The sequence below is a fragment of the Bidens hawaiensis genome, unplaced genomic scaffold (genome assembly GCF_021521415.1).
Source record: "Bidens hawaiensis isolate Kalapana, Puna unplaced genomic scaffold, B.hawaiensis_p1.1 tig00039303_1, whole genome shotgun sequence".
In the NCBI taxonomy this organism is placed as follows: Eukaryota; Viridiplantae; Streptophyta; class Magnoliopsida; order Asterales; family Asteraceae; genus Bidens; species Bidens hawaiensis.
This window is the reverse complement of record NW_027496920.1, coordinates 146,494-162,472: the sequence shown is the minus strand read 5'-3', so window position 1 is coordinate 162,472 and position 15,979 is coordinate 146,494. Positions and strand designations below refer to the sequence as shown.

General features: G+C 33.7%; 1 protein-coding gene across 1 annotated transcript; it reads right to left on the bottom strand.

Annotated features, from left to right (window-relative positions):
- Positions 1-1,725: 1,725 nt before the first annotated feature.
- Positions 1,726-3,804, bottom strand: LOC143591141 (putative L-type lectin-domain containing receptor kinase S.7). The gene has a single exon (XM_077071439.1). The coding sequence runs from the start codon at positions 3,802-3,804 to the stop codon at positions 1,726-1,728; it is 2,079 nt and encodes a 692-aa protein (XP_076927554.1).
- Positions 3,805-15,979: the final 12,175 nt, after the last annotated feature.

Below are 15,979 nucleotides of genomic sequence, written 5' to 3'. Positions count from 1 at the left end.
CAAATGTAAGCAATAGAATAAGTGTTTGGATGTCCGGTTTTAGTATATTTTTATAAAAAATCTATGTTATAACTTGATCCTTCTTATAATGGTGTCTCAAACTTTATAAAATTCGGGGCAGTATTGTCACGGGTTTGACAACCCAAGTTTTAAAATAGCGTTGCTAACTTGTTTAGATTTGAAAAGCAAAAACCATCACAAAGTAAATGCGCTCAATATATAAACAAATAAAAAAATCTAATTAAACGTAATCAACATAAATTAACCCGACCATCAAACACAAAAAAATGTTACTATGTGTTAACCCATTATGATGATGTATCCAACTTTCGGGCTTGACTATTTGTTGTGATGAGTTTTTATGGATATTTGTTAATTATGCGTATACCCGCCAACATTAGTGTGTCAAAGCAATGTTGTAAAAGTCGCTAGACGGACCCTAGGCGGCTGACTGGGGAGTTGGGTGTACTCGGAGTACTCGGGGAGTACTCGGATATGGTAAATATAAAGAAAATTAATTTTTGGATATTATATATATATGTCAAATATCATAAGTTTACTAATATTTATAACAAAATATGTGAATATCAATATAAATGAAAGAAATATATTTTTAAATAATAAATTATTCTAAAATTGTTAATCATGTATATTATTCTAAAATTGTTAAAAAAATTATATTTGTTCATTAATATTATAGAAATAAGAATTATGTATTATTTTTTTAAGTCAAAATCGGCCCAAGTGCATCGAATAGATATGATTCTGGTTTAGTTTCACAACATTTCATCGACTCTTAGTAGCTAGGCGGAATTAAAGAAACTCTCCTCGGCGACATACCTTGTAGCGAGTACTCGGGGTACTCGGCCTTGGAAACCTACTTTTATAACATTGTGTCAAAGTTCTTAGATTTGGTTCATTGTTATAATTAGTTTTGATACACATGCATATAATGATGTGGCTAACACGTTACAACAATGCTTACGTGTCTGTAGGTTTGATTCACCATTATAATGAGTTTGATCGATAGAAGAATGGCCTACAAATCTAACTCATTAGACCATACGTACTGATGCTCGTTGTGATGTTCGTTTTAGGTTGCATTGTTGTATATACAATGGTGGTTTGTGAGAGAGAAGTAAGAAATAGCAATGATTAAAAGGGGGTTTTGAGGCTTTTTACAATTTACACTACGTCACTTTTTGCAACACTAGTCATTGCTGACTGGGACGTCACATGTCAGACAACCCCCTATATGTTTAGTGACCACTACGCATGGCCTTACATCGGTACATCAAAGTCTATAGGTTTAAATCGTTGTTATAATGTAATCTGAGGAACAACTTTATAATGGTTTGTTATACCCAAAAACAAGTGAGCGAAACTTCAAATTTTAGTGCCATTTAAACTACTATGTCAAGTTGTCAACCCTTCTATTCAATGTGTTTATATTACATTACACAGTTACAATTGGATATGTGCTCTTAATCCATTTGTGATTATACAACATAGTTTCAACATTATTAAAAGTATTCCAAAGTACAGTTTTTAAATTCTGTCCACTATACAACTTTTGTTCTTAGTTCTTACCCCTTACAATATTGATTTATTATTGAGTTATAGCAGTATACATGGCTAACAAATATTATATACAAATCAAACAAACAAACCAACCAATGAAACAACCAAAATAGTATTCAACTACACTAAGCATCAATCAACCTATCATTCTATCTTAATCATAGGCACCACCTCAGGACTCACACTTGCAGGCAGATCTTCTTCTTCATCCTCCAAAGAAGACACGATAATATCCTCTATACTCAACGGTAAGCTATTCGAGAAACTCAGCGTCGGCTTCATCTTCGGCACGATCATCTCATCCGACTCATTGTTTAATATCTGCAGCACACGCCTCATCGAGGGCCTCGCCTCACTATCAGGATTCGCACAACTCAACCCGACCAACAAAAGCTTCCTAACCTCGTTCATATCAAACTCATTGTCCAAACGCTTATCAACCGCGTCACAAATGGCACCTTTAGAGTGTAGGCCCCACACCCAGTCCACCAAATTAATCATCTTATGACCTTCTGGCTCCCTCTCAATTGGTCTCCTACCACAGCATAGTTCTAACACCACGACCCCGTAGCTAAAAACGTCGGTTTTGTCAGTTGCTTTCCCGTATTGAAGATACTCGGGGGCTAAATAGCCCATGGTCCCGGCGGTTAGGGTAGAAACCGGGCTTTTATCATGGTCCATGATCCGGGCCAGCCCAAAATCACCTAACCGGGCATTAAAATTTGCATCTAACATAACATTGCTCGCTTTAATATCGCGGTGGATCACTTGCTGCTCGCATTCTTGATGTAGATAAGCCAAAACCGAAGCTAACCCGATAGATATATTGTACCTATGACTCCATTTTAAAAACCCGAAATGATCCGATTCTTCATACAACACTTTATCAATACTCCCATACGGCATGTACTCGTATACGAGTAACAATTCTCCTCTTTCGACACACCATCCTTGTAACGGGACAAGGTTTTTATGCCTCAAACACGCAATAATCGACAACTCAGCCAAAAACTCGGTTTTACCCTCGTGCGAATGTTTAGACCTCTTAACCGCAGCCACGGCCCCTGATGACATAACCGCTTTGTAAACCGACCCGAACGCACCATGCCCAATGATCCGACCCGAATGAAACCCGTTCGTGGCGGCTTTTAGCTCTTTATAACTAAACTGTTTCGGCCCGGTTAGAAGCTCGGCTTGAATATTCATATCCGTTTTCGCCTCTCGCCACTTCCTAACCGTCACATACCCGAACACGATTAAAACCGAGCAAAAGAAAACCGGGCCGAGAATCCCAACAGTTAACCCGATCTTCTTATGCCGGTTACTCCGGTTACCGACCTCACCAGGGACCTCAATTTCCGGGTTCTTCGAGATCGTGTTATCCGTCACATTATGCGGGTTCGTGATCCGGGGCTTAACGCGTCGAATCCCGAACGAAGTAAAGCTCCAATTCGTGATGAAATGCGTCTCGGTACTCCCTTCGGTGGAACCCGAAAACCCGACATACATAAGCTCCTGAAGAAACGGGGTTAAATCGATATTGACATCAAGAATCGGGTAAACGGGTTTCTTGCTGGACTCGCTCAAGAACACTTTTAAATTCTTGCCGTCGTGCCAGTAATCAATCCAGGCGGTAATATAATTCCCGCTTTTTAAATCAATTCCGATTGAATTACAGTCGGCAGTTTTGATTGACTCCAAGGTGTTGACATCCAAGCCGACGTGGTTATCATTAGGGTCGTTGAAATGGGTGTCGAGTCGGGTATCGAATTCGACGGAGATGAATCTGTTTTTGGTTAGCTTGGAGGAGTTAACGAGGGCTAGGTATCCGCCGGGTGAGCCGATGGTTTGGTTGCTGGGTGAGAGGAAGAAGGATATTCCGTCGCCGAAGGAGGATATTCTGTTGGCGTTGTGGATGGTGAATGAGAACCTGGTGGAGAATGAGGCGGTGGAGTTGGTGGTGGGGCTGAGGAAGGTGACGGGGGTGTTGAGGATGACGGTGCCGGCGGAGGAGGACGGGACGCCGGATTCTTGGGTGAGTCCGACGACGCCGTTGCGGAGGTGGGAGTCGCCTAAGAGAGTTAGGTTTTGGAGGGAGAGTGATGGGAAGTGGAATGTGGTAGTTGATGAAGCCGACGTCGTTTCGGAGGATGTTGTTGATGGGTTGTTTAGCATGAGGTTGAACAGGATCATCAAGAAAACAAGGTGGTTTCTTGAGTTCATGATCATGAATTAGAATTAGAATTAGAATTAGAATTAGAATTGAGAATACTGGGATTGGAAGTGAAGATGGGAATTGGAAATTGAGTGGGGGAGATTCAAACGGTTAGGATCGGAAGTGGGTTGGTTTTATTATATTTTGGGGGGAACTGGGTCAATACAAGTGTATGCAACGGTTATATACGTGTATATACTGATAAATTATTGCAAGATGAATAAATCAAAGTATAGAGAATGATGATAAGATTAATATTAGATTTGATGACTTGATGTCTATTCTTTTTTATACAGAAAGTGATTAAAACTTAAAAGATGTGTTTTGATCATAAGGAATGTCATCTTAAGAATTAACTTTAATCCGATTTGTTTTAAAGTGTTGTGCTTTGATCAATAATAAACAACTATTTAAAGCTAGTGTTATGCTTTAATTATAGTTATAATATATAAAAAGCATTTTATTGCCACCTCAAACCCCACCCCACCCCACCACCTTTGTCATTACCGTCACACGGGCGTGTTGGCATTGTCGCACAACTTTTCACTACCATTCGCTTCTACAATTACCCGGAACAAGGAAACATCCCACAATTATTAATGGTGGTGGTGCATCTGACGACAACAACGACCTATAGACATAAGTAGGTTTAAGTAGCATGAAGGCTATGGGTAAGTGGTTGTTGCGGTGGTGCCTAAGGTGGTGAGCAGATGTGGGCTTAGGGCGGCGATAGCACATCATTGGTGGCGGAGGGACTGGTAGGCCCGTTCAAACTAATTACAAAATTAATATTCTTGTAAAGATCTAAAATGTATTTTTTAAGTCAAATTATTTTGCTAGATTTTAATTACAATCTAATATTTAAAAAAATTTCAATTCGTTTTGAAAATTTCTTTCATTAAAAAAGTCAAGTGAACCGAAGTATTTAATTGTTATATTAATAATGTAAATTTGGTTAATATTTATTACTTTACTAAAATTATATCGATGGAGGCACACGTTTGATATAAAGTAAAGTGATAAATATTCATATATAAGTTACTACTATATTAATATTTCAATATATCGCTTGCTACTAGAAATGTAATGTAATTAAAACTTGAAAAGCTAAAAGCCTAAAACATAACTAGAAACAATCATAACAAGTAATAAAAGAGACGACGGTGAGTCGTTGATGACATAAAATTAAAAACAATAAATATTGTAATAAAAAAGTGTAAATTAAGGGATCCAATAATTTAAAGTTGGGCCCGCACAACTTAGGAGCGTATTTTGGATACCAAATCAGTCAAATGAGGCCGTTATGGCCGTACAGGTTGGAATCACACTCACTCACATGTGTCCACACTCCTGGCCTGCCAATATAGTATATAATATTTGCCAATACTATATATAAGTATATAACCATCGAGCCAAAAATATTTTTATAAATTTGCATAAGAACATGTTAAATTCGATGTCAGTCACTTGAAATAATACCAATAAAAAAAAATCAGATGCTGAATAACAAGTGTTGAGAAGCACAACCACGTTTATTGTTAGCATCAAGACATGTCCAAATAACTCTTTGTTAGGGTTCCACTATAGAACTGGACGTCCCGACTTTGCACAACGGCACATGCTGTGTTCCCGTCATTTTAGCAGCCTCGGACCAACTCAAGAAAACGTTTATACCAAATGTGGTATCTACTGTTAAAACAGTCACTTTTATGCCTAATGGGTATTAAGATTATAATAGTTTAATCAACAAAACTTTTCTTACGCGCAATTTGCAAGAAGTTTCAATGAGTTAGCTGCCTAAAAGCACATGGAGTGGAGTCCGGGGGAAGCATGGAAGAAACCGGTACCAGGTGGGAACACCATCCCCGTTTTTTCCTGGGTCACTTTTCACCGGATTTATGCGGTTTACACCCTAGTTTCCGTGAAAGAGTGAAGAAAAGCAAGAAGAAAATGAGGCATGTTAAGGAAAGTTGAGAGAAACTGGATCCAAGGAAAACTGGTAACACCATACCGATTTTCATGGAGAAACGGAGAAAGATTTTAGCCAAATTTAACACATATGAAAGATTTTAGCTTAAGTTTAATCAATGCACTTAGGGGTGGCAAAACAAGCCCAAATGAGTTATTTTAGATCAAATTGAATAATTTTTAAAACTAGAATGGGTTAAGATGGATTAAAAGAATTTTTCAAGGTGGATAAGATTGGTTAGCGAAATGCTAGTGACTTTTAGTTATGGGTTAGAATGAGTTTGTTTACATTTTGCGTTTTTTACTTATATTTTGAGTTATTATTTTTTTATTAACTTTTTTGAATATTTTTTAGGGGTTTTTGAAACCCTTTGTATTTTAACCTTCAACTGGATCAAGATGGGTTAACTTTACCCATCTTGACCCATACCCATGCTAACACTTGTTTTAAAATTTTATCCTGACTTATACCCATACTAACCCATCATTCAAACCCAACCCAACCCAACCCACTCTGCACTCATACATAATTATTAGCTAATCAAACCATCAACCTTAAAAATCCCCCTTTCAACAACTTTAACGTATCATTTAGTGAAAATGCCCAATTTTAATTTCCCCTTTAGTTAATTCAAAAAATCCTTCATGTTACACACATAAGACCAGGATAAAGCCAAAAAAAAAACGGATAAAACTGGCACAGGGTCATCCCCACAAATCCACAATAGAGAAACTTATTAGCAACCATCTTAAAAAAGTCATAAAGGAAACAAAACATAACCAACAACACAACACCCCAACTATAGTAACATTATCTATTTGTTTTTAAGTCCGAAGCCAGGCAACCGGGGTGCGTTACATAAACACTTACTAAGCATCTTCCGAATCACGGAGAATTGATTTGATGAAGGTGTCCGCCTCTTCTTCCTCAGGCAGCACTTTCCTTGATGATGATCCCGATGGTTGCATTTGCTCGGGATAACGATCATGCTCTTGAAACTCACGGTAACGATTTCTGAAAATGTTAAGTAGCGGAACATAGTCCTCGAATCCTAGACCGTCCATCGCTTCAAGGAGGTCATCAGAATTAATCTTGAACCTTTTCTTCTCATGGCAATTGTGAATTGCTTCATTAGTCACTAAACCAATGAACTCAGTAACACATTGTTGCATGATCTTTATGCTGTCGTCGACGATTTTAGCGTTAAACGGGAGAACGCGTCTCATAATGTTCACGATCAACCTCTCTGGGAGGAGTTCTTCAGTGCTCTTCGATGCTGAAAACCAATGAAAATTAGAACCAGTCAAAACAATGATCTACATAATATTAAAAGAATGGAGCATAACAACTAAAAATGTTCCATGTGGAACATGGTAAAACAAACGTTACAATAATGTGTAAAACATATATGTCTAACTTATGAGCACCTCTATATACGAAGTTCTTGTAATCCTAAGAATCTTCTATGTATTGTAAGTACGAATTTTTTGGTGGAATAGGTATGTTTGTAAAAAAGAAGTGTTTTAGTTGGCTGACTATATTTTAAGTGATTTTAGGTAAGTTGCTATCTGAGATAGAGGATTAGGATGACATATCAGCAACATTTCAAAGTGACGGTCCATATCATTCAAGTGATCGTTCATGTCATCAAAGATGCGGTCCATATCATCCAAGTGGCCGTCTATGTCATCAAAGATTTGAGGTGAATCTTGTATCTCAAATAGGGAGTTATGAATAAGACGAAGAATTTGTAAAATATATATGTAGTATAAAAGTCCTACTAAATAATAATAATAATAATATGATTAATAATAGTAAATTATATATTATACTTGTAATAATTCTAATAACAAAATTAGTAAGTTTGATAATAATAATAATACTAAATAAATATTCTAAGTAATAATAATAAAAATAAACTATAATAATAATCTCAATCTATTTATTTAAATATATGTTATATATGTTAAAGTCATTTAATATATTTATGACCACTTTTATAAATAACCAAACAATAAAACTATAATATAATATAAAATTATACAAAATAATACAATAAAGTAAAATGCAATATTAGTGAGCGACAACATGTTGCCTTAAAACCTCTTGAAATATTTTGAAAAGTTTGGCTCAGAGGTAAATGTGACTTTATAATATATCACATTATAATATATCACATGTCATGAAAAATTTAAATAAAACATTTCAAAATAATATATTTATGTTGTTTATTGAGGCTAGCTACTAATATTGTATTTTGTTGTATAGTTTTATATTATATTTTTATTTTCTTGTATTTTACAAAAGTGAATAATAAGTTATTAAATGATTTTAACATATATAACACTTATTTAACTAAACAGACTGAAATTCTTATTAAAGTTTATTATTATTAGTTAGAATATTTATTATTATTATTAACCAATGAATTTTGCTATTATAATTATTATGAATATTATCATTAATTTATGATTTATTATTATTATTATTATTTAGTAGGATTTTTATACCAACATATATATTTTACAAATTCTTCGTCTTATTTATAACTCTTTATTTGACTATTTGAGACAGAGGATTCCACGTGTTTTGCCACCTCACACATTTGATGACATGGAAGGCCACTTGGATTATACGGACCGTCGTTTGAAAAGGTTGGTGATGTTTCATCCTAATCATCTATCTCAGATAACAACTTACTTACAATAACTTAAAATAAAGTCAGTCACCTAAAACCAAAATTTTTTTTTTCCAAAACCACCTATTCCATAAAAAAAATCTTGAAAGTACAGTATCTATATCTATAACATATATAAATGAAAACATAAAAATCCTATGTGTCGCGATGTGCTCGCTTTCCCTTTTTTGGAGTCACCAGATTTGCTTGATTTTTAAATGAAGGCTTCTCATTCATTTGACCCGAATTCAAGGGTATGGGTCTCATCAAACCCAGATTTTTCTTAAACGGGTTATAACATCTCATTAAATTAAAAACTAATTTCACCAAATATTTGATATAAAATTCCTATAAAGTAGAGATATACTAAAAATTAATATATGATTCATTTAAAAAAAGATATATATTATTTCTAATTAAAAACCAATTTTATAGTAAAAAAATAAACGAGTCTTGAGTCTCATCAAACCCATATAGCTTTTAAATAAGGTTATAACATCTCATTTATTTGTGAAATAATTTATCATCAAACCATAAGTATATTATTAACTTTCATAAAATAAATAAAATAAATAAATATTATAGATAAATAATATAAAACAACCCCCGTAATACGGGGGATAAAAACTAGTAATATTATATAAATAAATGTGATTAAGAAAAGAAAGTTCATATTTTGGTAAGGGTGTATACCCTTGCCTAGTCATAACCCTCAAGACGTTAAAGCTGAGTTGGGTTATGGGATATTAAATGCAAGGTGAATTAAAATGTTAACATGTTTTAAAATTCTCTACATACATAAAATAATTTAAGAATCAACTTTACATTAAATAAAGAGAAGTAAAGGGGAGGTTAAACAATTTCCTTAAGGTGTGATGGAGTGCAATGATATAAAATAGATGATGTGTCATATGATAACTACGTGAAGTTAAAAAGCGTAAATATATACCCCATGATCTAATTACAGTTTGAATTCATTATTTCTTCTCATGTTCTAGGGTGTCTTGTGTATGATCTTACTGTGACTAAAAAATTGGAGTGTGGTTTTTGGTAGCGTTTAAAATAATCAAGATTTTTAATACATAAGTAGTAAACATGGTAATAGAAGTCTATATTTTAAAGAACTAGTAGAAGACACAACACGTTATTGAACATTGAAACACAAATAGAAAAGCACGTGACGCAAATATTATTATAGGTAAAGGTTAATATACAAATAGAGCTAAAAATAAGAGGTGTGAGAATGGTTTCTGATAGTAGCCGGATTCGAGATGGCTAATCTCCTAAAATAGTGACCCTTTGAGCGGGTTAGACTTCAAAGAAATAGAGAGAACAAAACATAATTTTACTTCATAATTTTCTTCTTAACTAATTCATAAACTTGCAATGCCATTTATAGGCTACATGAAAGAAAAGGTAAAACTAACATGTGCATGAACTAAACCACTAACCTAAGATAACTTCCCACTAACATAAAACAAATAAACTAGTAAAGATATTGAAGTAAACTAAATAGTTGCATGGTGAACGTGGAGCATGTGCATCAAGACTAGAATGTGGGCACGTATCAATACTCCCGCCCTAAAAAACGTCCTTGTCCTCAAGGACAGAATACGCGTCCACGGTGGCCTCCATCCATGTCTTCCGGTTGCATTCGGCTTCGTTGTAACGTAACGAATCGATAGGTGCCATGGAGGTCGCCAATCTCGTCGTACAGTGGCATTCGGTTCTATGTTGTTCAATGGCGAGACTCGGGTTTTGTGGGTGCCAAGTTGGGTAGGTGAACATGCAGTTTTGGGGACTGGTTTAGGGTGTCGATAGGTTCCTTTTGAGGTTTGTTTTGGTGCTGATTTCTCGGTTGGTTTGGGCGACGTTTGTGGTGAGTGCGAGGTGGTAGAATAGGATCTATTGGGTGCGGTTTTTGGGGCTGCTTGTTGGTGTCGATGGCTGCGTTTTTTGATGCGGTTGAGGATACTTGATGTAACAAAGGCTGTGGAACAAATGGCTTGGGTGGCGGTCGAGGAGGTGGTAGTGGTGGACGGGCGGCGAGTGGAGGTGGTGGAGGTAGACCGAGGCTAGCGCAGAACTCAACGAGGCGTTGTTGGTTTTTCTCGATAGTGGGCCACATTTCATCGAGCAACAACGTAATGTTTGAGGTCATGTTGAAGGTGAATTCGGGAATGAAAGCACCAATTGATAGTAGCCGGATTCGAGATGGCTAATCTCCCAAGATAGTGACCCTTTGAGCAGGTTAGACTCCAAAGAAATAGAGAGAACAAAACATAATTTTACTTCATAACTTTCTTCTTAACTAATTCATAAACTTGCAATGCCATTTATAGGCTACATGAAAGAAAGGTAAAACTAACATGTGCATGAACTAAACCACTAATCTAAGATAACTTCCCACTAACATAAAACAAATAAACTAGTAAAGATATTGAAGTAAACTAAATAGTTGTATGGTGAACGTGGAGCATGTGCATCAAGACTAGAATGTGGGCACGTATCAGTTTGTGATAAAAAAAACTTAAAAAAATCAAATAATAATAGTAATAATAAAATCATAAATTAGAATATAAATAAAAATTTTAAAAATAAAAAAAAAACTAAAATGTTTCCCACGTCTTACTCATAACCCCCCTCCCCCCCCCCCGAGGGGGGCGACTCAATATCCAGAAAAAAGACACAATAACGAAAATAAACAAGAAAACACAATGATAAATAAAAAATACACAATATATCGCAAAATATAACATAATGACGAGCAAAATGTAATACAATATTAAGAAATATAACAAAACTAGCTTTAGAAACTCGTGTATCACACGGGGTAAGTTAATGTATAATTACAATGAATAACTTAATACAAATAAAAAAATAATTAAGTCTTTTATATTTTTTTAAGACTTATTAAAAATTGAATATTTGTAAAATAAAAAAATTATTATAGTTTTCTTAGATGTCTCAAAAATAGAATGTTAGTATACTCTTTAAACATAAACTCTGTTATATACATTTTAATTCTAAAGAAAAATCTTTTATGACATGCAATTATTATATTAATATTTTTTTATACTAAGTATATTTACAATATAATTTATGACATTAATAATTCAATCAATAAAGATTGAACAATTAATATGGTATGTTGAATTTATAATCAATACTATATATTGAAATATATTTTTTTTCTTTTCCATCAATAGAAAATAAGTAATTTGAGCAGGAATTTGATAGTGAAAATTAATCTTATAATGACATGTGTCCAGAATTATTTTCTTTTATTAGTATAAGTATATATAAATGGGAAAAAAAAGACAATCAACAATTACAATAAACAAATAACACAATGATATTTTTTCTAGAACATTGTGTGTGTGTATTTTTTTAGAACAGAGGAAACAATTTTGTTTTGTTTTTTTTTTACTTTTTTCTTTTTTATTTTATTTTGAGTTATGATTTTTTTTCTCACAAATTCTTCTTATTTTTGTTCCCACTTATAGAATACATTGACCATATTTATATAAATCATGAAAAAATTTAACTTTAAACACCACTAATACAACCTATTTCTAATAGGTTTCATATTAATTAATAGACTATTAACAATGTATATTAACAATATATACATATAGGGGTGGGTGGGTGGGGTTGGGGTTGTGGTGTGGGGGGGGGGGGGTTGCAACGAGGGCCCAAAAACAATTGGGAAGTGCATCAGCTCATACCATATTAAAAACTCCTTAGGTTGTTTGCCTAATTTAATTGAACTTAAGGGTTAACAAATTAAAAAGTTACGAAGTTAATTTTGTTACTAAAGAAAGCAATGGGGTACCATATGTGATTAGGTTTGTGAGGTTAATTATGTTTCTGAATAAAAATTCTGGAATATCACATGCAAATAAAAATAATTGCCTAAATAGTGAAACTTAAGCGTTTCCATTTAAAAAATTGTGAGATTAATTATGTAATTAAAGAATATTTATGGGTCACAATACGAAAATTCTATGCAAATATTTAAACTGTACATTTTGTGCACGAATTTCAAAACTAAAGATTTAATTAACATACACTATAAGACCATCCGTACTCGGGCGTTTTAGGGGCATGTTTTGGCCCAAAACGCCGGGGAACACCGCCCCCCTCCCGGGGGGGCATTTTGGGGTATTTTTTTTGGAGCGTCTTGTGTATAACGTGAAAAATGGGCTCAAAAAACAAAAATATATCCGTTAAATTCATTATAGATCTTCCGTATAGATTAAAAATAGATAAAGAACAAAACCTTAATTGCAAAAAACCATACACCAGATATGGGTCTAGGGTTTTCGGAGCATTGTGGAGGCGGCAGTAAGAAGAAGAAGAGAGACTGCAATAAGAAGAGATATAGGGTTTGTTGTTTTATAAATTGTTGAGTGTTTTTGTTTAGTCCATATGGTACTATTTATTTATGTCGTTTGAACCTTGTTTTTAATAGTATTTGCATTGAAGTCCTTGCAACTTGTTTTTAATATATAGAAAAAATTTGGAACAAAATGCATTTACGATAATAAGATGCCATATGCCAAAGTTGATATAAGAATGAATTTTAAAACTTCTACATCCGTTTAATATATATTTTTTTTTATTTTAATGTAGTTTTTTTAAATTTTATATATATTATTTAAATGAATTATTATTTAAAAAAACAAAAACAATTAATGATGACTGGGCGCCACGTGACGCAAAACGTCTGGGGGTGGAGAGTTATGACTACACCCTGTTTTTGTAAAAAACCATAATTCTGACTGGGCGCCACGTGACGCATAATGCCTGGAGGTGGAGAGTTATGACTACTCATGGTCTAAGATCATGCATAGTCAAAAAACTAGGCACATCCGGGCATTTTGCGACATGTGTCACCTAGTCAGCTTTTGAACATTTTGTAAAAAATGGGTGTAGTGGAAAATGCCTTCAAAACGCCTTTCTCTCACACAAGACCCTCAAAACTCGGGCCATCCTAATGTTTCACCAAAAATATCACCCCAAAACGCCATGAGAAGGGGGGGGGTTGCTCCTAGGCATTTTGGCTCCAAAACGCCTCATAACTTTGGTGAGTACGGATGCTCTAACAAGATTTAGCTATGATAGGGGTGTATGCAACTAAAAGTGCCCAAACCATATAGGTGCCAACATATATGGTCACCAGCCGGCTTTTTAAAAAAAAAATACTTATATGGTTCAAGAAACGGTAATACCTTCTCAAAATTCTTATTTGATAATTGTTTTTATATAATGTGTATATAGAATAGAGAGGAAATCCAAATGAAAATGATATAATGTGTATATAGAATAGAAAGGAAAAATAAATGAATTAATGGACGAAATGTACATCCTGATTTTCATAAAATACAATCTTGATTTTTATAGAATAAGAAAGAAGAACCTCATGCTAATACCATGGAATAAGGTTTGATCCTATTCATAGAGATTCCATAAATATTCCATTCCAAAAATGGAAACATTTGGGATTTTTTTAGAAATTGAATGCAGTTACTAATTCATGATCTGGCATGTACAGAATTAAAACTTCATTCTCGATTCTACTAGAATTTCAACAAAGCTTGCACTGTCTTTTCGCACTTAGGCGCACTGCGTGCCATTGGTAATGATTCTACTATATTACGTGGATGTTATTTTACAAAACGTCATCCAACATGTTATAGATTTTAACGTGTTCAAAATATAAATAAAAAAACTTATAGTTAGTGAATTGATGACATATAACTAAAGAGACTAAAGTATGACTAAGGGGTGTTTGGGATTGTTTTTTTACACCAACTTATAACTTATTAACTTTTTGAAAAGTAATAAGGTGTTTGGGATTGCTTATATTGTGAGAGGAAAAGTTCCATAAGTTACATTTTTGTAACTTAATAACTGAATGAAAAGTTATAAGGAGGCAAAATAAGGAATCCCAAACACCCCCTAAGTGTGAAACTTTATACGATTAGATGTTAAACCCAGGTGCACTACACGTATTTAGTAGGCGTGTGCATGTTTCTGGTGACATTGGCAAGTGAAGAAGGGATCAAGAGAGGAATGCATGATTTTACTAAACTTAAGGATTTCATTAAGGATTAAATTGTAGTTCTACCATAAATCAAGAGTTCAAGGTAAGAAGTTTATGATTTAGTTCTTCAATTTCTAATGGGTACTGTATGTGTCTTGAGTAAAACCCAAATGGAAAAACATTGTTAGGTATGTTAGTAATGATCTTTTCATGGTTTGAAAGTTTAAAGAACATCTACACACCATCATTGAAGGATAACTATGTGTTAGGTTGATTTTAGGTTTTGTTTCATGAATATTCTTGAGTTAAACCTAACTTGGTATGATTAGTGATGATAAATATAGATTGTTATTACCTTCTTGTTGTATAATTGAGGATATTTATGTTGAATGAAATGTGAATGAATTTCATGGTTGATCATAACTAGGAGCTCTTGACCTAAGTAGGGTAAATTTATGGCTTTTGATTATGTTACCATAGAGTATCTAACGTTGTAGAAAAGTATTGATGTTGATGATTGTGATTACATCTTGATTGATTTATGTTCATATATAAGTACTGAAATGGATTATTTCTAGATGTTAAGTTGTAATATATATAAACTTGTTATTTGAAACCTGCAAAGTATTTAATGAAATGTCTCAAAGAAGAATTCTATTAAGAAAATGAGATTATTTGATACCAATTAAATAATGTATAGTTAACATTTGGATTTAAGTGGATGAGAATGTAATAAACAAGTTGGTAATTATATAGATTCATATAAGGATTTAATATTGAAATGATTTTTAAACTCTTAGGCTAAGTTATGTGTATTGGCTTGCAAATTAGTTTTGTATGCTGAAGCTTGTAAGGTAACGAATGGAAGAAAGAGTTAATGACTTAATCCATCCTACGGGAAAATGTGAGTATCTCTTTGTACTCTAGTTTAGTAAGTGAGTCTTACACTTTAGTTATGATATATGAAGCCATATCTGATTAATGTATTAATATGTTAATATTTCTTGAAAACTAGTTCATATGATAACATAGTTTAATTGATGAAATCTTTTATCTATAGATCTAACACCATGTTGCTGAAGTTGGATTATATTAAGACGGTCATATATTTGAATTATTTCTTAAAATAAAATTATAGACACCATGGTAGTGGTAGGATTTGAAAGTATTGTCGATGACTATGTTAAATTTGTAATAGTTGTCACTAAATGAAACCTAATGTTAGTTTGTTAATGATTAAATGGAATTAAAAGAATACAAAAGATTGACTTGAGTAACATCGGATAAAATGACGTGAATGTGCGAGTTACTAGTAATATAATGATTGTATAATAATTTTGATCCGTTTAGATTAATGTAAAATTAAATTATCATGTTGAATATTGGATCTTCATGGTATAAGTCAAGTGAAAAATGTTGGAAGTATAAGAAACAATCTACCCAATTGAGTCATGGATGATTAGTAACATGTAAGAGAAGCATGCATGG